Below are 23,513 nucleotides of genomic sequence, written 5' to 3' on the forward strand. Positions count from 1 at the left end.
TAATTCCTTTCAGCCAGTGGCAGACACCTGGGGCCCACTATCTCTTGGATAAGGAGCTGTCTCACTAGAACCTTTTCATTTTGCAGAGAGGCAAACAGAAGGGGAGTGGTAACCTTGTCATCCATCTCCCTCATTGACTCTGATTTTGTCCCAATCTTTCAAAATCATTAGTTGTTTTTCTTGATAATTTGTGTAAAGAATGTGTAACCCCATATTTGAGAACATGCAATTCTCAATCTGGCTTTTGTGTTAGCCAGTCATATTCATTTTCTTTATATATATTCCTTGTTATCCCTTTTAGGGATTCAGTATCCCTAAACCACATCTGGGATTCCCCAGCTGCGAATATGCCCCATGGAAGGGCGGTACAGCCATCCCCTCCTGTCCCTGAAGAGGAGTGTTTATATGTGGCACCTGTGTAGCTAGCAACCGCCCGAGAGCTGTCTTTGTAGGGTTCTGCCTTGGCAGGCCGAGATCAGAAGCTGCGCTAGGCGCACTCTGCCCTTGGCTGACGAGGCCCGCGCCCACCCAGAAGTCTCTGGTGACCCCGACACGACGCCAAGAGCCTCGAGTCCTCAAGGACCAGGGAGAGTGCGACAGGAAACCGGGGTAGCGCCGCGCCACTCCAGCCGGCAGCATCCCGAGCTGTGCCACCCCTAGCGCCGGCCTAATGGAGCCTGCGCCTCCGCTTCCTGGAGGACTGGCAGCCTCAGGGCCGGGGGAGCGGCGGCCGGACAGCGCGCCTCTGCTTTCCGGGGGGCTGGCAGCCTCAGAGCCGGCGGGACGGGGCGCCGCGAGGGCCTACGCCCGGCCCGCCGGCGGGAAGGCGAGGCGGGAAGACAAGGCGACAGCCGGCGGCGGCACCGGCACACAGCCGCGGCATGCGCATGCGCACCGCCCAGCCCGCCCGCCCCCAGCGGCGGCGTTGCCAAGGCCCAGCCGCCGGCGGCGGCGGAAGTGGCTGTTAACAGAGCTTTGGTGATCGCGCGTCCCGCCGGCGGCCGCGGAGAGGTGGGGTGAGGCGAGGCCGGCGGTGTCAGGGCTTCGGCGGGAGACGGTGCTCCTGCGGCGGCTGGGCGGGCGCCTCACGCACGGCTCGGGAGTGTCCTACCCTGCCGCATCCGGCGCCTCCGGGCGGTGCGGCACCGTGAGTCCCTCAGGCCGCCCGGCAGCGGCGACACACTCCTTGGCGCGCAGCTGAGGCGGCGGGAGGGCCGCGGGGTCGCTCGGCCCGGCACCGGCGGGCTGACGGCGGTCGCCGGACGGACTGCCCAGCCGCGGCGACGGAGCTTCGTGCAGGTTCCTGGTTGGCGGCGGTGTTAGGGCCGCTCCCGCAGCTGTGTGGGGTGTTTGCGGAGCCCTGTCCTCAGTTGTTGCCTAGACTAACGCTCCCACCGCCGCGCTTCGCTTCAGCCTGCCAGCGTGCACTCAAAACGTTTCACTGGACGTCTGTAGTGTAAGCGTACTAAAGTGATGCTCATGCTTTGACTTCAAGCTTGTGTAAAACAAGCTTGTGTTCTACAGTTTGAAAACTTGGTGACTTTTTTTTCAGCTGAAGCAACTGGTGGTGTATTTTTATTTGTTCCGGCGTAGATAGGTTAGTTACACCTGGCGTTGTAGTACATCTTAACATTATGATTAGAGTTGAGTAGTCTCAATCATAGAACGGTTTGAGTTGGGGCTTGGGCCTTCAAAGAGCATCTAGCCTAACTGCCCCTGCCATTAGACCAAGTTGCTCAAAACCTCATCCAGCTTGGCCTTGAATGCTTCCAGGGAGGGGACATCTACAGCCTCTCTGGGCAACCTGTTTTAGTCCCTCACCAGCTTCACTGGAAAGAATTTCTTGCCTATATCCAATCTAAGTCAGTGCCCTTACTAAAGTTAGTTAAAGCATATTCAGAAGTTCATGAGGAGAATGGCACAAGTTTTGTAGGTAATACCATTCAAACGTATTAACTCCTCAGACATTTCCTAGAGTGTTTTGGTTAGGTGCCATTCCATGCCACTTGAATACTTTGTTTCATAAGTGAAATAGTGTGGATTTGGAGTGCATTTGTTTGTGTGCTTATAAACTACCTATTGATCCATATTTCAACAGAGGAATGTTGCATATTCAAAATCATTATAATTAATAGAAAATAATAGATTTTTTTTCCTTATGAGGCTTAACAGTAATTTCAAGAAGTTTTAAAGTTGCAGAATGATGTGGATAAGACAGTACATTTTGGTTATGTTTTGAGATTTAAGTCTTTTTTTCACTGCAACTATTAATTGTTGGCTAGTTAGTGAATTCTGTCCTTGGGATGAAAAAATATCTCTGAGAAAATTTTAGTTATACCTGTTTTCTTTCCACTGTTCATTATGAGATTTTCGAGTAGTTTGTAATAAAGCTTAAAAGATTTGTATGAAAAGCTAGTTTCTTGGTGTTTACAGCTACATCTCAGTGTGAAAACTAGGCACAATCGATGGAGTTACAGTTTTCTGTAGCCCGATACAACTTTTCTTTTTAAATCCCAACAATTAATCTTTGTTGAGTTCAATACTAGAAATACTCTGTCAAATTGTTTTTCTCTTGTAAGGTTGGAGTTTTTAATTTGCAGTTTAATGGACCTTAAAATCTGCCTAGCAATTGTACCAAGGTAAATTCTGGTGGGTAAATCTTCAAAATAACAAATGATATATCTAGATAGTCTTTGTTAATAGAGCAAACCGTTATCCTTCATTGTATCTTTCTTCCCATACTGCTGTGCTTGCTTTTGAAGATTCTTTGGAGTAACTATGTATTTAAATATAAAGCAGTATGATAACCCTGGGCACTAGTTGTTACACTTTGGTGTAAAAAAGACCTCCAAAACCCAAAATCACGAATAATAGATTTATTCTTGCATGTTCTGTTAAAATTATAGTTTGAAGCAGAAATCCACTTTTTCTTTCATATTTCTAATGCAGATTATTAGATAAATTTAATACATTACACCAAGTACTTATATGTTCAGTACAACAGAAATAGATTGTGACAAACATACGTCTGCAAGACAAAGATGTTAAAGATGGAGTCCAGACTAGTTTCCTGTTTTAAACTTAAGTATGAATGACTATCTGCTGTGGAGCTCAAAGGCAAACCTTCACGGATCATTAATCTTGAGTGTTGAATGCAGTTTATATTGCATGTTACCTTGCTCTAATTAGTGGAAATAACTCATAAATAAATGAGATAACTATTCGAGGTAGATCTGGGAGGTTTTTTTTAAGGTCTATAGTATAAACGTGTACCTGTATTGATTCATTTTTATCAGCAACACTAAATTAGTTTCTTTGAATGGTGAGCTGAGTTACAGTTCAATTTAATATGTCTTCTCTGTACCCCTAAATATTGCTCATATGTTTAGTGGAATGAAGTTACATTCAAGCGGAAAATTCCAAGTTTATGAATCAGAAGACTTACTATGTTAAAGGCTGCCTTTAGATAGCAAACCTTGGATATTGACCTACTTAAAAATGATAGCACATGCATTTATCTCCCTTAGAATTATTTTTATGAGAAATTGAGTTTCTGATTTGCTTAGGAGAATAGGGAACATAGGGCAACAATCTACGCAAACATACCATTTTATATCAACATCCTTCTGAAGACTCTGGCAGTAGATGTTCTGCAAAATGGTTTTTTTTACATCTACAGTATTCAAGCTCAGAGGACTAGCAGCTCAATTCTCTTTGTTGACTATGTCAGGTGATGTCAAATTACAGTTGGTGGTAATTGTTCACATTACACAGTAGCAATACTGTTTAGTAACTGTGAATGTTAACAAATTATTCTTTTATTGTGTTGCCAAATATACTAAAACATGTCTCTGTTACAGGTTTAACTGTTTTTATATGGGAAAGGCTAATCTTTGAAGCTTATTAAGTAAAACATTTATGATTGAAGATGATACACCTTCTCCAGAGTTTATAATAGACTTAAAAAGCTGAATATTTGACACGATGAGTTTATCCTCTCCAGACAGCTACTCTGCAATGGAAGCTAATTGGTGAGCTTCACTTCTGTATTTTCAGATCTAGTAATATGACTCCTATTTTTGTGGTTTATTTTTTAGATCACTGAAATTATGTAGTTGAGGTTGAAGAAGAACCTGATATGGTATGATGCATGTAAGCTGTGCCTTGTCAATGTATATATGTCAATATTCTTCTTATGAGGAAAGGCTGTGGGAACTGGGGCTGTTTAGTCTAGAGAAGAGGAGACTGTGGAGGGATCTCATTAATATTTACAGGTATCCAAGTGGTGGATGTCAGGAGGTTGGGACAACACTTTTTACTGTTTTATGTAGTGACAGGACAAGGGGTAATGGACAGAAGCTGGAACACAAAAGGTTTCATTTAAATGTAAGGAAAAACTATTTCACTGTGAGAGTACAGGCTGCCCAGGGAAGAGTGTGGAGTCTCCTTCTCTGGAGGTGTTCAAAACCCACCTGGATGTGTTCCCTGTGTGATCTGATCTAGATGGACCTGCTTTAGCATGGGGGATTGGACTAGATAATCTCTAAAGGTCTATTCCAGCCCCTACCATTCTGTGATTCTATGACTAATGTGTTCATTAGATGACAAGATTTACTTGAATGCATGTATACTGGCCACCCAATCTCACACAACCCTTGGAGATGTGATTTAGAGACAGAAGGAGTTCCTATTTGCAGTTAGGAATGCTGATGTGGAGTTACAGAATGGTCTTCTGCTTTAGCTGGGGAGGTGGAGGTCAGTTTTAAGTCTTGCACATAGCTTTTATTTTTTTGGGAGTCTGATATATGTTTGATCTTTGGCACAATGGAAATAAGATTAGATTAATTCTGTTTATCTTAGCTGTGAGAGCTATTTGTCACTATTTAAAGTCTGATTATACAAACCTGCCAGTTATATATGAACAGCAAAATTCCGTGAATGTGGACTTCAGTTAAGAAATCAGACTGCAGACTACCCCTTCAGCTGGGGAAGTTTAGCAAAATTCCACTGCTAGGTAATAAATAAAAGAAAATTTAAATGTATTGCATTTTTTTTCTACATTTTCTGCCAGACATGGTAGAAAAGCTAGTTTTTCTGAAATATTCTGTGTTCACTGGAGGTAGCATACTTGTGAATTAATGTGGTTTTTAGAGTTTTTCAGTTACAGAAAGTCACTTTGCAGTGTAGAACTCAAAAGCTGTTTAACCTGCTTGTATGTTTTCTTGCAGAATCTTAAAGTAGTGCTGGAAATGGTGTCTAGATAAAAGCTGTAGATGGCAAAGTACATATTTTACTTCAAACCCAATAATTGAGTATTCATATATGAAAATGGAAGCACAAAACATTGTCTGAATTTGTTAGATTGCAAATCATACATGTCTTGAAACTTTACAAGAGTTTTGTGTGTTTTTTGTCATTGATTTAAGCTTCCAAGGACTTTATGCTTGTAGCACTTGTAATATGAATATGGAAGAAGTTCCTAAAACAAATGGTATGAAGCTTTTGTGAAGTACTGCATGTGTTGGTGATGTGGTGATGCTGTAATGATTAAATATTACTGAAATAAGAATTCTTAAGGCCATTCTCTGTTTTATGAAAATATTTAAATAGAAAATAATGGATAGATAAAAAAGTAGTAAACATAGATGATTGAATTTGACAACAAAAATAGGATCTTCCTCCTTCCTCCTTCCTCCTTCCTCCTTCCTCCTTCCTCCTTCCTCCTTCCTCCTTCCTCCTTCCTCCTTCCTCCTTCCTCCTTCCTCCTTCCTCCTTCCTCCTTCCTCCTTCCTCCTTCCTCCTTCCTCCTTCCTCCTTCCTCCTTCCTCCTTCCTCCTTCCTCCTTCCTCCTTCCTCCTTCCTCCTTCCTCCTTCCTCCTTCCTCCTTCCTCCTTCCTCCTTCCTCCTTCCTCCTTCCTCCTTCCTCCTTCATTGATGATAAGCTAAATATGAGCCAGCAATGTGCCCTCGTGGCCAAGAAGACCAGTGGCAACCTGGAATGCATCAAGAAGAGTAGGGCAGCAGGTCAAGGGAGGTTCTTTTCGCTCTCTACTCTGCCTTGGTGAGGCCTCACCTGGAGTCCTGTGTCCAGTTCTGGGCTCCTCAGCTCAAGAGGGACAGGGAAGTGCTGGAGAGAGTCCAGCGCAGGGCCACCAAGATGATCAGGGGACTGGAGCATCTTTCATATGAGGAAACACTGCGGGAACTGGGACTGTTTAGTCTGGAGAAGATGAGATTGAGGGGAGATCTTGTTAACATTTATAAATATCTAAAGGGTGGGTGTCAGGAGGTTGGGACATCCCTTTTTTTCTATGGTATCTAGCAACAGGACAAGGGGTAATGGGATGAAGCTGGAACACAAAAAGTTCCACTTAAATATAAGAAAAAAATATTTTACTGTGAGGGTGAGGGAGCAGTGGCACAGGCTGCCCAGAGGGGTTGTGGAGGCTCCTTCCTTGGAGGTCTTCAAGACCTGCCTGGACATGTTTCTGTGCAACCTGATCTAGGTGACCCTGCTTCTGCAGGGGGAGTGGACTAGATGATCTCTAAAGGTCCTTTTCAATCCCTACTATTCTATGATTCTTCTTTCTGTCTTGTCGTCTCCTTTCTGTCTTGTCGTCTCCTTTCTGTCTTGTCGTCTCCTTTCTGTCTTGTCGTCTCCTTTCTGTCTTGTCGTCTCCTTTCTGTCTTGTCGTCTGTCTTCTTTCCTTCTTTCCTCCTCCACTCTTTCCCTCCCACCCTTCCTTCCTTTTTCGCCACTGGTCAAGTTAAGTAGAGCAGTTAATCACATAGTTAAATTTTCAATTGAATATGTTTTATTGTGTAGGTGTTTCCATCGTGCTCTTTTATTTTGTGGATAAGTAATAGAGGAGTTGGAAGGAACAGTTTTCATGAAAGTGAATTGCTATAAAAACCTATGTAATTTAATTAAATATTTTAAAGTTTTTTTTTTTTAATTTACAAGAAGTACTCATTCCCTTGCTTTCATTCAGTATTCCCTTCATGTAAGATGTATTAAATACCAGCAAACTAACCAAGTGGTTACCCTTTTCATAACCATTGTTTCTTTGCCTTAGTACTCCCCAGTTTTCAGTTTGGGTTCTACTTTTCTTCCTAACCTGTGCTTTGCTAACTTTGATGCTGTCCAGCCTTTAGCTGTTGATGATAGAAATTGATACTTCTTGCATCATCTCTGAATAAAATGACTTGCCTTTCTGTTTTCCTCAGCTTGGAAAAATAAAGGTCTCCTAAGCCCATTATATGATGTCCACAAATAAGCTTTTATACACTGTATGGGTGCTCTGGCTATTCAGATCCTTCTGATTTCTTTCTTGACTGTGGTGGTTTAGCCCTGGCTGGATGCCAGGTGCCCACCAAGTCATAATATCACTCCCCCTCCTAAACTGGACAAGGGAGAGAGGAATATAACGAGAGGTTTGTGAGTCAAGATAAGGACAGGGAGATTACTCAGCAATTGGTGTCATGGTCAAAACAGTCTCAACTTGGGGAGATTTTGGGTTTTGATTTATTAATGAACCATCAGAACAGGGAGATGAGAAATAAAACCAAATCTTAAAACACCTTCCCCTACGCCTTCCTCTTCCCAGGACTTTCCTTCCTTCCCCCAACAGAGGCACAGGGGATGGTGGGGGATGGAGGTTATAGTCAGATCTTCTCAGAGGGAGGCCTCATCACACTTGCCATTGCTGCAGTGTGAGGTCCCTCCCACAGGAGACAGACCCTCATGAACTTCTTCAATGTGGGTCCTTCCCAGTTATGAACTGCTCAAGTATGTGGCCTCCATGGGGGTAGCTCTTCACACGCTGCCCCAACTTGGGTCATCCACTGGGAGAACAGTCCTTCAGGAACAGACTGCTCCAGCATGAGTCCCTTACAGGTCCTGAAGCAAACCTGCTCTCTGGCATGAGTTCCCCACAGGCTCCCAGGTCCTGCCAGGAACTTGCTCCCACGGAGTCACAGCCTCCTTCAGGCTCTGGGGTCCTCCCCGGTGGCCTCCATGGACTGCAGAGGCACAGCTGCCTCACTAAGGTCTTCACCACAGGTCACAGGAGAGTCTTTCTTTCAGGGCCTAAGCACCCTTCTCCCCCTCTTTCTCCACTGACCTTGATGTCTGCAGAGATGTTTTCACGTTCTCACTCCCTGTTGCTTTCCCCTTCTCAAATACGTTATGCACAGAGGCATTTCCTCAGTCACTAATTGGCCAGGCCTGGGTCAGTGACGGGTCCATCTTATAACTGACTAGCACTGGCCCTGTCAGCTACAGGGGAAGCTTTTGGCAGCTCTTTGTTTAAAGAAGACCCCTTGTAGCGCCCCTGCTACCAAAACCTGGCCGAGGCAAAATTGCTACACTGACCTACCACTGTAAATTCTTATTGTAGTAGTTAAGACGTTGCAGAAAATAATGATATGTAGTTTTACTTACCTTTTGCTCTTTGTGTCATGTAGGTTCCTTTGAGTGTAGCTGTCATGGTAAACACTGAAGGATAATAATATGCATGTAGTTTTTTTGCACCACGTGCAGATTTTAATGATCCTCATCTCCAACATTCATTAAATATATAAAATGTGTTAAGTATATGTCACTCTATGGAACAATTACTGATGACATCCAAATATTCTGATCTCATAGATGAAGTCCATCTTGTCTTTCCATGAAAATGGAGTTAGTATTTATTAACTTATATCTATAGGCTGCAGCTAAGACCCCAAATTTCATCTTTTTTTGTTAGAAATGTCTTGAAAGATAACATTTAATTGAAATTACTGTTCCTCTTGTTGATGACATTTGTCTTTGTTAATACCAGCTTATATGAGAAAACATACTAGTTCTCATTTGTGGAAAATGTTAATGGTGGCTGTGTGCAAACCTATGGGTAAACTGGTTGTTTTTAATTAAAATAAATAAATAATTAAATTGCAGTAGAGTGTAATTTTTGAATATAATACTTAAGACTTCATGTAGATAAAGAAAGCTATTTTAGTATTCTCAGTTCTATATTAAATGATGCTAACTTTGTGGTTTTTCATATATAGGGGTTCTAATAACTTGTGCCATTTGTGTGGAGCAAGTAATTATTGCAGCCAGTCTTACATGTGTAAAATAATGTGAAAACTGATTTTTAACCCCTGAAATAATAAAAAAGTTGTCCAGGTTAAAATGAACAATAATTGGACAGAAGATTGTTGAACTAATACATTTGAAATAAATATTTATTTTTGTACTCATTTTCCACCCTACATATAAAAGCATGTTTTGATAGTTCTAATATTGCTTGCACTGCTCGAGGGCTGATCCTGATAACTACTAAACAGATTTTCTTTTAACTGTAGTAGTGGAAATGAAGAATGGACCTTTAATTTGTATTGTGTTTGTGATCACTTACTTTTGTGTGTTTTAAATGTATACATCTTTGGAGTGAAACTTTGGAGTGGAAAAGATACTTTTGCTCCACATTCATGCATTTCTGTTGTGACAGAGGTGGTTTTGAGATGGTAATCATGTTAAAACACAAGCCTTACATCTGGAGATAAGCAAAAACTTGCACTTTAAAAAGTGACTGGAATTCTGTATTTTAAGCATCCTGAAAGTTTATTGAGTCAATAATAAAGTTGATGAAAAATAATAAAAAACATGTTATACTTAAATCGACTTTAGGAAGCCCAAAGTGCATATCTGTTTTAAGTTTCTATTGCTATATCTCTTGTATCTTGCACAATAAGCAATTTTGTATAATTAATTATATTTTGAAAAGGAACGATAAAATGACAACTGTGACATAATTTTATTTTAGTGAATGTTTAGAATTTTGGACTCACAATCTGATTATTAAAATAAATGAACATTAAAACTTTAATACTAATTTAAAAAAAAAATCATATTTTGCAGCTTATGTAATGCTAAATGTGAGTCACAGTTACTACAAAGTAGCAGTGAATCAGAATGGGACTCGGCTGAAGATCTAAGAAGGAAACTCTGTCATGCTAAAAAAGAAAAATTAGACTTAACCATTAAACACAATCTGGAAGTAAGAACTTTTTTATTTGCTTTATTTAACTCTTGGAATACATGTAATCTTCTTTCATTAAAATAATACTCTTCTGTGGTTTATTAAAAGAACAGTCATTAGTTGAAAAATAACAGGAATGGTGTCAAGGTACTGTCCCTTCATAGCAACTCTTAGCATCTCTGCTGACATTGTTAGTAGTTAAAGATGCACCAGGCAGACTGCAAATTTTCTGCAGGGGAGGGAGTTACTGCCACTACTAGTAGTCTGATAAAATAACCTGGTGACATAAATAAATAAAAGCCACAACTTGAATCTAGCTTTATAAAAATAATCTTATTTATGTTTTTTTTCAGGGTGTTAGAGTATTTTAATTCTGCAGAAATCATTTGCAACTATTTATCCCAGTACAGTGTTTTTGTGTTTGTATACACCAAATCCATCTGGGATATATTTTAGTGGCTTAACTTGTACAGATTAGCAGTTTTCAGTAACTATAATAATGTGGGATTTGTGTGTTGTCTTAACTTCATACTTGTTAATGTGACCTTCATTCATAGGGAAATAATTTACCTGCATTACAAAGGTTTTCTCAGCTCTTGTTGTAGCAGTTGGTGTTGAAAGAAATAGGACTAAAAAAAGTAAAAAAATATATTTTTAAGCTTGAATATCAGCTTTTGCACTGCTATACATAAGAAAAGGTGGCTACCGAGTACAGCAGTAATTGTAATGTCTTGGGGTTTGTTTCTACTAGGAATGCTTCCCACACTTGCTAATGCAGCTGATATCCTGGCTTAAACTGTGGTGGTGCAGAAGTATTATTACTACTATAGGTAACAGTTCTGCTTGTATCAGTGTGCTGGGGGCAGTTGATGTGATTACACATTCATCTGTTTTGGGTTAGATTCATCCAGTAAAACAAGTCTGCTGTTCCACATCCATCTATTACTGGGAGTATGTTTCTCACACAATGACATGCTCTTGTGCTACAGTTAAATTCATTATTTTCCCATTGCCCCAGGGATAACTCTGCAAAATGGATCCCTGAATTTAACAAACCTCAAACAAATCATGTCTTCCATTGGGGATTTGAATGTTGGGGGTACACAAGGGTCTTCTGTACCATTTTACTATTGTGGATTGCACCACAAAATCAGGTTGCATTTTAAGTAGATAGTTACTTAAGAGACTGGCTTTTTTTTTTTTACCGTGTCCTATTGCTGTATGGTTATGGAGAAAGGCATGGCACAAGTTACCTACCTGAGATGTAACTGAAGTTAAGGGGCTACTTTGTTTGTGTTCTGAAGAAATACATATTTTACTTTCTAACTTTTTGTATTGAAATAGTTTGAACTTGATTTTCTGGACCCAGTTTCTTAATCTGGATAAGCTCAGTTTTTGAACCATTTTCTAGTCTTTGTTGTCTGCTAAATTTAACAGCATTTGGTTTGACTACTGAATGTCGTTATACCAAATTTTATGTTCATACGCATACTTGTGAGTTACTAGATAGCTGATTGTCTAGCACTCCAACATGACTGTTTTTCTAAGTATTACACTTAAAGAAAGTGACCAGAAAATTGTGTGTGGAATGTAATGTTTCTGTTGCTGCAGTTTTTTCTTTGAAGTGCAAGAAGATGACAGTATTCTGACTTATTTTCTTAATGTAGTGTATTGTTTGAAAAATGGAGGGGTATGTTAAAGGTACATGAGATTCATCTAGAAATAGGAACAACTAGTACAAAAAAGAGTAAAATTAAAAAGCTGCATGAATGTGCATTTACAAGGCTGTAGTTCCAGTTGAATAAGAAGGCAGCTGTAAGTACAATTCAAAATATATTTTAAAAATATTCTGCAGGTGTATTTCTGTAACATTGAGGTTTTTCAAAGATGCATCATTGCCAGTTTTCTGAAACAAATTTGTTTTCTAGCTTTACAATTATGAAACCCAGATAGTCAAGTTACGGTCGGAAATTGAGAAAGGAGAGGCTATTCGACAACATCTGGAATATGAGTTGGCAATTGCCAGAAAAGGTGCTCGTCTGAAAACATATGCTGTGGAAAAGGAGTTAAGGGATACAAAAATCAAACTTTTGGAACTGCAAGGTAAGTTTCAAAAAAAGCAAACATGAAACAAAATCTAAGTCAGTTCCAAGTCCGGAAAACAAGTTAGAAGCAGTGACTTAATTACATTTTCCAGTTATTGCTGCTTTTCTTGGATCTCTCTTACCTTTCCCATCTCTTTCCTATCTCTTATGTGCTTTTGTCGACTGATAAGAGCTCAAGGAACTTGTGCTGTCTCATGTGTGAATTAAAAGTAAGCTGCTAAACCTACCAACTCTTTTTCCTCATAACCTTTACCTTCTGTTGTTCCCTCTTTCACTTCTGTCCTTGTACAGAATTGTGGTCATGGTGACTTTCTCCACATACTGGTTATCACTATGTCCAGCATAGTGATGGTGTTTGCGTTTCAGGGACAAAAAAGGAAGAAGTCCAGTCTTGTTCACTAGTTTGCACTATTTAAAAAAATACTTTTTTACATAAATTCTCATCATACTGCTTTCTTTCAACTTTTCAAAGGTTTCAGACTTTTATTGCTCATACCTGGTTTCTTCTCATCATCTTTGTTTCTCTTTTTAAAGGTAATGGAAGATGTACATTGTGGCAGTAGTATGTGGAAGGGCAGGTTTTAGCTAGACATTTTTTTTTTCTATTTTATATTCAGAGGATCAAGGAACTCTGAGTTTCTTCAACAGAAAGACATTTCTCATTTGCAAGTGAGGTGCATTTTTCATTAAATATAATAGAGTGGATGCATTTGTGAGTGTGTTGAACCTTTGGTGTTCTATAAAGTGTTTAGAGCACACCCTTTGGGGATAAAATTTCAAATACTTATAGATGTTTTTAAGATAATTAGAAAACTGATCTTTTCACTCCTTTGGAGAACACACACAAAAAAGGAAGATTACTCTTTTGTTTTAGCTTTGGAACTTCCCCTGTGATTGTGGGCTGAAGACCTGAACTGCTTATTTCTCAGTTAGAGGGAATCTATGCTTATTCTGTGCAAACTTACTTTACTGCTAGTTTGCTTGCCAATTTGGAAGTAAGTAATATGTGTGCGTGTGTGTATTTTAAAATACTTCAAGTCTTATTTTGTGATTAATTTCGTGATTAGAAAACTCATTGACAGCTGCACGTGGCACAGCTGGCAAATGGCAGTGGTGTAGATCTGCAGGGCAAACTGTGGAAAAAGAGAGATGTGAGTCTGCCCAAAGCTGGTCCAGCCAGCTCCAAAACAAAGTCACCCACCACCATGTGCCAACTGCAAACAGGACTGTTGCTGATGGAGGAACCCCATAGCACACTGACCCCTCCTGCCATTTGCTGTCACATCCCTGAAGGGACTGAGCTAATGTGTGGTAAGGGGACTGTAAAACAAAAAGAGAGCAGGAGAGATTTTACAGACATAAGTGATGCTAAATGTGTTTGTGTGTTAGTTTCTTTCACTACTAGAATCAGGAATTAGTAGTCTGTTAACTGACAGTAAATCATATTGGTTGAAGTTCCTCAAACTATATTTTTCTGTGGCAGTTGCCAAAGAAGTTATAGAATCATAGAATGGTAGGGGTTGGAAGGGACCTTTAGAGATTATCTGGTCCAACCCCCATGCAGCAGCAGGTCACTGAGATCAGGTTGCATAGGAACACATCCAGCCAGGTCTTGAAGACATCCAAGGAAGGTGCCTCCACAGCTTCCCTGGGCAGCCTGTACCACTCCTCCCTCACCCTTACAGTAAAATAGTTTTTTCTTATGTTTAAATGGAACTTCTTGTGTTCTAGCTTTATCCCATTAGCCCTTGTCCTGTTGCTAGATACCATAGAAAAAAGGCATGCCCAACCTCCTGATGTCCACCATTTACATATTTGTAAATATTAATAAGATGCGCCCTCAGGTCTCCTGCAGACTAAACAGCCCCAGTTCCTGCAGCCTTCCTCATAAGGAAGATGCTTCAGTCCCCTGATCATCTTGGTGGCCCTGCGCTGGACTCTCTCCAGCACTTCCCTGTCCCTCTTGAGTTGAGGAGCCCAGAACTGGTTACAGGACTCCCTGCCTGACCAGGGCAGAGCAGAGGGGGAGAAGAGCCTCCCTTGACCTGCTAGCCACATTCTTCTTGATGCATCCCAGGATGCCATTGGCTTTCTTGGCCTTGAGGACACATTGCTGGCTCATATTTAGTTTATTATCAACCAGCACTCCCAGGTCTCTCAGCAGAGCTGGTTTCCAGCACGTTAACCGCCAAATCAAACCATCACACTGTTGCTTCTCAATTCTTTTTCAGTTTATAAATTACTACTTGTTTTCCGTGGTCATTTGGAGCCTTCCTCACCTTATTTGGTGCTTTGATGTAACTTAGCTTCCTGGACAGAAGGCCTCATTGGTGTTTTGTCTTCTTCAGGATTTTCTTCAACTTGTTTTTCTACTGTTCTCAGTGATTCCTGACTTTTGTCTTCTGATAGTCCTTTCCCACTGTTGTGTCTACTGATTCTTTATGTCTTTTATTATGCCTCTTCTGTTTTATCCTGGGAAGAAATTTTAGAAAACCGGGATGACTTTGAAATAAAATTCTGTTTGAAAATCATGGTTACTTAACAGTTCAACTGGTTGTATTCAGCAAAATGAAAGGCTGATACACTTTCATCTGAAAGCGAGTTTGTAAAATAAAGTGAAATTCCTGGTCAGGCTGCTTAAATAAATAGTCATAGATACTAAGAGTTTTCATGGCATTCTAAGGTTTTGAACAAAAGTATATACAGTGTTCCCCTATCTCCAGCAAATTTGCTGGTCTGAAGATTTAAATCTCTTGAGGAGCAGTGTATTTCATTGAAAAAGCTAAGCCTTTGCTCGCTAGCCCAATGTCTCTTAGGTTTTACCACAGTGTCTTTCATGGGACAGGTCCCTATCTTTACTGTCACTGAAACTAAGCTCAAAACTAGTTGATACAGGCTAATATCTATATCAAATAGATGTTTGGAAATAGGATGGCCATATGTTGTAGAAATAATAAATTAAGTCCTCCATGCTATCAAATCCTGACTTGGAAGAATTATCTCAAGTCTTTATTCAGGAGGAGAAGAGTTTTATTTTATGAAAACCTCTAAACCTTTCCTATTTCCTTCTGTGAAAGATGTTATAGGAACACCAAAATTTGATCGCTGCTTTGCAGTGCCGGTAATGCCATCTGGTGCTGGATGTGTTCATGTTTCCATGTGGTTATCAAGGTAGTCAGAAGAACTGATAATCATTAAACATTTTTTTCTGAACATCCTTTTAGTGCTACTTGTCTTCTTTCTCTTTTAATGCAAACAATAGTACTGAATGAAAAACTTCATCAAAAAGTGGCAGAGACTGAAAAAACACTTCATACTGCTCAGCTGAAATGGAAAGAAGAAGAGCGAAGACTTGCAAGTGAGAAGGATAATATCCACAGGGCTTGCAACAGTGAATATGAATTACTTCTTAAAGAAAGAATCAAACTAGAAAGTGCTTTGCAGGTATGATGTGCTAACAGTTGGAAAATTCCATGAGATGATGGCTGGAATTTTTTTGTTGCAAAGTATGTGGTTTATGGAGTTTTTCTCGTTTGAGGAAAAAAAAATCCCCCAAATAGCTAAATACTGCAGCATATTTTTGAAGAATGTAGCTGTAAAAACTTACAATTCCTCTGTAACAGGCTTTCTTGCTCTGCTAGAATGTGTTGTGGCCTTGTTTTCATGGTAAACACCTAAACCAAGTTAGCAGTGCACAGTGGTAGTAAGGCCCATTTGCACTCCCATGCAAATTGGGGACACCCAACACTTAGCTTCTGACATCATTTCCTGCTTACCTTCCCCAGCCAAGTGTCGAATAGCCCGTGAACATGAATATAATTTGTATAATACAAAGATTTCAAACAGTGATGATGGGATTTTCATCTATACATTGCATATTATTCACTCCATGCCACATATGAAAAATGATTATTTTTGGCAGTTCTGCTGCTTGATTAGAAAAAAATCATTTAATACTAAGAGATAGACTTTTGTTTTAGGCTGTGAGTTTTTATTCTTCAAATAATTAATTTCATTGTATTTTGTGAAAGAAACAAATTTCAAAGTTGAATTGCACTGGTATGCATAAGTCCCTTAGGTGTTAAATGTATAAAAAATAATGATAATATGATATTTTCATAATTTTTTAGAGAATCAAGCTACTTGAACCTGAATTATGTTTCAAAGAAGTCTAGTAGTGGTGTGGTGTGTAAATGTTAACATACTCAAGTTTTATCTGCTTCACAGGGACACAAACAATTATGCAACTGAAACTGAATACTTTTAGTCTTTCTAATTGACAACTGAATGTGGACTTGACTGCCCTAGTTATTGCTTGAAATCTTAAGTGGTTTAAACTTGGCAGATAAATACTAGAGGATCTGGATTTATAAATATGTTCCAGTTTTTTGTGTTGTGTATTTACAGTACTGTTTTAGTACTTCTGTAGTTAGTCAGAGTTATTAAATGAAAACTAGAGATAGAAGGTTTAATTTTGGTCTGATATGTGCATAGAAATGAGATTCTAAGCATGTATGCAAATCCTGGTTGCAGAAGCTGTACTTCATGAACTGTAATTCTGAACTTGGCTATGAAAATGCTGAGGTAGGCATGGAAAGGAAGTCAGCTTAAGCTACTGAAATGTATCTCTAAGATAACAGAGGGAAAGGAATCCTTTCTGCTTTACAGCAGTTTTGTAGTGTGCTCTGTTGGGTGTACTTAGCATGCCACCTGTTTCAGAGTAGATGTTGGAGTTCAATAGTAAGTGTAATAGCATCACCTTGTGGTTACTTGGAATATAATGCTCCTTCACAGAAACACAGTTTTTCCTTAGACTGCTTGTGAAATTTGGTTGTTAATACAGAGTTTTTTTTTTTTTTAAAAATCAGTCATTAAAAAAAAAAAAAAATCATTTTTCCATACACACACACACACATACATACATCTATATCTATGTAGAGAGAGAGAGAGAGAGAGAAAATGTGTGAGCGACCTGCAGGTATACATATGTATATACATATGGATTTTTTTCACATGGTAAAGTAGATTTCTCTTTGAACCTGGTAAGTTCAGATGACTGCTGAATTGGATAGTCTTGCAAAGTTTCATACTAAATGTGAAAAATTTAGAGACTTCTTTAGGATTCTGAAATCTTACAACAAATCATGTTAGCTTATATAGCAAGATTGCTGTATTCATGTCAATTATAATCTGAATAATGTTAACCAAATTTCCAGTATAAAATGTTTTAAAGTCTTGATGTACTATTTTCCAGCAAGCTATGTATTACTTACGTCATGCATACTTTTCCTAGCTCACTTCTGTTAATATCTGCAAGATGTAACTGAAGAGATAAATATATCTCTATATTTCCATTGTGAAGAGAGTGTGAGTAGTTGTATATTTCTATAAAAATGATTACATTTTCTCTTTTTAGCATGCTGATGGGAAGAAATCCATGCATTTGCATGATATTAGAGACAAAATTAGAGAATTAGGTTAAATTTAGTCCATATCCTTGGATATTGTTCTTGCAATATTTTGATTTTCTGAGATTCCCATTTTTTTCTTAATGCATTTCACATGCATGCTCTTTGTTAGCTTTTCAGAGGATCCCTAAAAACTGTGCCATAGTGCAGTGCCTGAAAATAAACTTTTTTTTTTTTTTTATGTTATTGACTGGTAACACTTACCACTGTAGAAGAATTGAGATTCCCTTATTCTCATGTTTGAGTGGCCAAAAATTTCTACCTTCAGTCTGGAAGTAATTCTCAAATTCATTTTCCAGACTTTGGAAAATACTTATATTTCTTTGATCTTCACGTATAAAAATGATTCTGTCAAACTTCAGTCTTCTGAAGAATCATTCTATATGAATAATTCATTTTCTTCTTCTCCTCCTCCATGCTCTGCATATACCTTATTATTAGTAATTTCTAGGAACAAGATTATGTGATGTAAGAGTAATAGACCAAATTTGCAGACCAAGTGGTTTATTTTCACAAAACGTCTCTTGCCATGATGTTGAATAGGAATAAAGGAACAGAAGGACTTACTGTAATCTTTCTGTGTTCTGCACAGAAAGCCATTTTAACAAATTGGGTCTCCAAAGATCCTCCTACTAAATCACTGGATTTGTAGCATGATTCTGATGCTAGTTATGGAAAAGCTTATTCCTACTGACTATATGAAAGCTATTCTTTTTGAGACTTCTGGGATCTCTAGATTAAGTATGCACTAGACTGCTGGGGATTCATTATTTGGCTACTTTCTTCCAACCCTGGTGTGAATGTGGATTTTTGTAGCAGTGACTGCACCAACCTGCTGAATCCAGTAGGGTTAGTAATTATCCTATAGCTTGGTTCAGCTTCTGAACACAAAAATTGAAATGAGTAACAGCTTGATTATTTTATTCTACTGAGAACCTCATAGTTCATATGGATAATTTTAAAAAATAATTTAGAGTTGAGACAGAAGAAAGGCTTTTCTTGGAACAGCAGAAATGAAGACTATTTAATCTGTGTAAGTAAGTATTTCTAAAAATGTCTGATTTGGTTTCAAGTTCTAACCGTTAAAACAAGAAAAAGAGAACTTCTGTGCCTATCTGTCATTTTGTCAAATGCACTTAACTGTTTCTCTCTCCATCAGTGGTATTGTGGTACAAGAAAGAAGAGCTTGGAATAGTACCCTTGTACTCTTTGGAGAGTAAGGTGGGGAACTCATTTTAGTATTACCACAGAGGTCATGCTCACAGTGTTTTTTGAACCAACACATTTTACCTGGTGATGAATGAAGAGCACGTCTGCTGTTGGGTAAAAAGTTCTATTGACATGTGCTAACATGTTGGATTTTAATAACCTGTTGTAATGCAGTCTCCCTTCACAGAGTATTCCTCATTTGAACTCTTTACTGTAATAACTTTTATCTTAGTGAATGTACTTTTTTCTAGGAGCAGACTAATGCAGTTCAAAATATACGCAAGAAAATGAAAGATGTGGAGGTGGAACACAATGACTGTACTGAGCTGCTGAGGTGCCAGGCCAGTGAGCTTGAATACAGTGCTGAACGAGAGGAGCAGCTTAAAAAAGAACTCGAAGTAAGGCTCTTTGACTATATTATGGTTTTGCCCATTGCTATTAGTTTCAGCAAGCAGTGGCACTATGAGCAATTTCATTTTTGAGGGGTGGAACCTCCTAGTTAGACTAAATTCTGTGTACTGGGTTAACAAAATATTGAACAAATATTTGTCAGAGAAGGCTGAAAAGACTAATGCTGCTTACACTGTGTGCCTGACTTGAGACTGGTGTCAGAGAGACTGACAGCAGATGGGCAAAGGTTTATGTAAGCATGAAAGTAAAGAAAACTTTACTTCAGGAAATCTGTACGTTTCCCCATACCTCTTAATTTTTCTGTGATCTTGCTCAATCTTAAGAACAGATTTTGAGAATTACGGAATTTGTTACGGAGAATCTGCTGGAGCTGAGAAACTCACCAGATATTGTGCTAGCTTTTGAGAATAACATACTGGAATGTCACAGTGTTGTTATGGCAGCTTCTTCCTATGTAAACTTAAATGCTACAGGTAATTTTAGTTTGTCTGTTGAATGACAGCAATTGCTGAGGAGTCTCAAGTCTTTAATATCTTGTAAATGTGCCCCTTTTATGAAACTGAGAGTTCTCTCCTAGCTTTAAACATTTTATTTGTTCACTAGTAGGCTGCGTTACCTGTCTGTGTGGTCTGTACCAAGACTTTCTGCAGAAAATTTGTCATTGCAGAAAAGCGTAGCAACCAAATGATTCTTTATCCTGATGTAATTCCGTTTTCTACCGAAGGCATCTTTAAATCTATTCCATAATGATTTTTAAATAATCGCCACTTGCAAGATATTGGTAGCCCTTAAAGGAATAAGTAGCATACAGTTTTCATCTGTTCTAGATTACTTTTCCCTTAAAGGCTAAAAAAATAAATGTTTAAAACATTGATTGCTACGTAGGTGGAGCCTTTCATTAAAGATGAAGTACAAAGGAAAGTTCCTACAGGGAAGATCAAAGCCCATCAACTAAAACCACTGACATATTGACCAACAATGTAGACTTCTTGTGCCCTCAAAGAGATCTACAGGAAATCTATGGTCAAGTATTGTCAACTGCATGTGTTGGCTTAGGCATAGTTACCTTCACTTGGAAAGTAATGTGTACTGTGAAGTTCCAGCAGTTCTTTTAAAAGCAAAGACTTTTGCTTCCAAGTACAGCAACAAAGGTGGTTTTTTTTGGTAGCTTCATGAGTTTTAGTATATCAGCATATGAATAGTGAGCTGAAAGGAGGAGGAGCAAAGCAGCAAATTATTTCTCTTTCTAAATATTTTGATTGAGTGTACTTACCATCTATAAATTTGAAGAGGAAGCACTCAATTCCTGGAAAATGTATAACTGCTATGCTTTGGAAATGGTTTTATAATGGAATGGTATCTATAAACTACAGTCAGCTAAGATATTTTCGTTGCTGCTGAATTTTATTAAGTTCTTTTAACTTACTGAATCTTTTAATGATGTTGTGAGAAGACAACATATTTGGACTACAGAAATGAGAGTCTTGTGTTGCTTGTTGTAAGTATAGCTACTTAAGCAGTGGTTAAGGAAACTATTTGATGAAACTTCTTACACTGGAAGGTTTAAGCAAACTAACACAAGCCTCTCTGAATTAAAAAAAAATCTAAGACTGCAATGTATATGCTTTAGATTGCATTGCACTTTACTGTCTCAAAAATAGCTTGCATGTGTGTGTCTGAAAGGGCCTACAGTAATAACTTAGCCATTTTATACTTGAAGTCAAAGAGAGATTAATTAATGAGCATTTCTAAAATACCTTTATTTTTTAAGAAGCAAAAATGGTAGATGTTTTAAGCTTTCAGTATTGACTACTGTAAACAGTATGGATTACTGTAGATTTCATACTCAATAGTGGACTCAAACTCCAGGGTTTGTGACAGTGTTATCATCTGCACCTTACACAGGGTATCAGTACTCTGCATTACCGTTTGTGGAGCAAAACTCGTTCTGCATTTTCTGTGGTTGTGAAAGGCTGCAGGTGTTCTGACATTTAAAATTCAAGTTAATAAAATCTATTTTAAATTGCTGTCTCACCCACAATCCTCTCTGAAGAAAAGTATGTACTGAAGAATAGTTTAGTATTAGCAGAGTTTTAAGTCTAATTGAATGCTTTGATTTATCAATATGTCATTCCTCTTCCTGTTTTACTTTCTGGAGCTCAATCAGGTGGAGATATTTTCTGTCTGTCATGCTGGAACGGTGTGGAAAGACCTCAACCAAAGGGTCTACATAAGCCGCTCTTCAGTCTACAGCTCAGTTACTGAAACTTTGGTCTTGGAGATTGTAAGGAAAGGAAGTAGGGGAGTGTTTAAGAAGAGACTTGTTGCATAAAGGAGGGGAAATAAGCACAATTTTCCTATCTTATTGTGTTTGAAAGGAAAGACTATGCTGTATTCCCCAAGTAGAAAGAACCGTATCTGTAAAGCCTGGAGTTTGTTTAGATTTAAACCCACGTTGTCAGTAGAATTTCCTCGTCTTTATCTTAACAACTGCCTCACTAGCATACAACCTTCTATGTATCACATTCTTAGTTGCCAGATTCTTCCTATACGTTGTGGAAGAGGTATTAAAGGTCACTAAACCTGGACAGTAGTAGTAATAGTTTTCACTGTTTTGCCAATATGCCAAAGTATCCTTCTGTTTCTGCTCATCTGGTATTATTTCACTTAGTTCTGTGATGTTTTTGCTATCCATTTGAAACTCCTCAGAGTATGGGAATAAGTATTGCTCATGTTAGAAATATGGATAAAGTTCTGATAACTAGTTCTGTATTTCTACCTGTGGTTAAATACAACTCCTGTTTTTGCCTATGATGTTTCTTTGCTACCCTCTGCTGGACGTAAGGGGGAAGTGAATGGGAAAATATTTGTGTGTCTGTGATGAATGAAAATAACAAATTAGAATAATTTTCTTTTTGTACAGTGGCACTCTTATTACAGAATTACATCTAACAGAATATATTGTAAAAAAAGGAGGGCAAAAAAAGTCTGCGTACCTCCCCGTCTCCCCTTTCTACTGCTGTTTTTTTTTCTTTTAATAGTATTAGCCTGATTTTATCCTTCAATATTATTCTGAACATGTTATAAATGAGAACATTTCTAGTTTCTAGAATTAAAAACTAAAAGAAAGAATAACAGCAAATTTCTGTGCATGCTTCAGTTGAAGGATAGCTGTTGGCATGGTGTCTAACTTGGTAGTTTTCCAGTTTGCAGTGATACTCCTGTGTACCATTGAATGGGTATGGAGTCCTTCTTTTTGAAGTGGAACACATACTGTACTAGAAAAAATTAGACTGAGAACCTTATTAATATTTCACCTCTTTAGCCTAAGATTCAGTAGCCAAACAAACTCTGATGTATTTGCATTGAAATTGTCAAGGTACTACTACTGTCATTGTCTTTTATTAGCCTTTAGCTCAATTGTTTTGGAAATATGACTTCTTGAGAAACATAGAGCAATTTGCATATAAAAATAGTGTGTATTGTTATGTGTCTAGCTGCCAAAAAGCTAAGTGAGAAAGCTGTTTGACAAACAGTGGAGGTAAGGAGATTTTACCATGAGAAACAGAATTATTGATTCATAAATTTCAAACTGTATTGTTCACATAAATGTAGGGATTTTCAACTGTTTGTTTTATGTGTTTGAGGCTACCAACTCTTAGTAAGCTGGATGCCAATTTCTCTCAAAGTTCTCAAGCTTTTCTCATGAGGCCTGAAAGTGTCTGATAACTTGGTCTGTTTTATTTCCAAGGCTGAATATGTTGCTGTATTTCTGAGACTTCGAGTTACCATTTACAGTCAGTTCCCTTAGTTTTCATGTTGCCTTTCCTACTGTCTCTCCTGTAACTATATTGACCTTTTCACGTCCTTCTAAATTTGTCTTCTTGTATTAGCTTGGTAATGCTGCTGTGACAGGGAGATGACTGCAAAGAAGTCTTGAATGATGGTCAGTGAGCTTTGCAGAAGTTGTATGTACATGCAGTAGTTTAAGGCTGTGAATGTATTAAATTTCTTACTGTATGTAAGTCAGTGAAACGTGATATTTAAATACCAGCTGAAACTAAAACAAAATATCCTGGACCTGTAGACCTGTGGGTAGGTGTGGCTTTTTTGGTGTGTTTTGTTTGTTTGGTTTGTTTTTGTTTTGTTTTTTGTTTGTTTTGTTTTAATTTGTTGTTGCTAATTTCACCATGTATAGTGTTAGATAACCAATAATTCTTGTAAGAAAGCCTTGAAAAAGCTCCAGGTAATGCCAAAGAGGGCACATTCCTCAGCCAGTTAACAGTGCTACT

At 38.5% G+C, this 23,513-nt stretch overlaps 1 protein-coding gene across 1 annotated transcript in view; it reads left to right on the forward strand.

Moving 5' to 3' along the window:
* Positions 1-3,918: 3,918 nt before the first annotated feature.
* CCDC171 (coiled-coil domain containing 171) overlaps positions 3,919-23,513 on the forward strand; it is a 128,559-nt gene continuing 108,964 nt past the window's right edge. The window contains 5 exon segments of the mRNA XM_062018832.1: positions 3,919-4,031; positions 9,908-10,046; positions 11,957-12,131; positions 15,396-15,577; positions 19,062-19,208. Coding sequence (XP_061874816.1) covers positions 3,919-4,031; positions 9,908-10,046; positions 11,957-12,131; positions 15,396-15,577; positions 19,062-19,208 — 756 coding nt within the window.

This window comes from Colius striatus, chromosome Z (genome assembly GCF_028858725.1).
Source record: "Colius striatus isolate bColStr4 chromosome Z, bColStr4.1.hap1, whole genome shotgun sequence".
NCBI classification, from domain to species: Eukaryota; Metazoa; Chordata; class Aves; order Coliiformes; family Coliidae; genus Colius; species Colius striatus.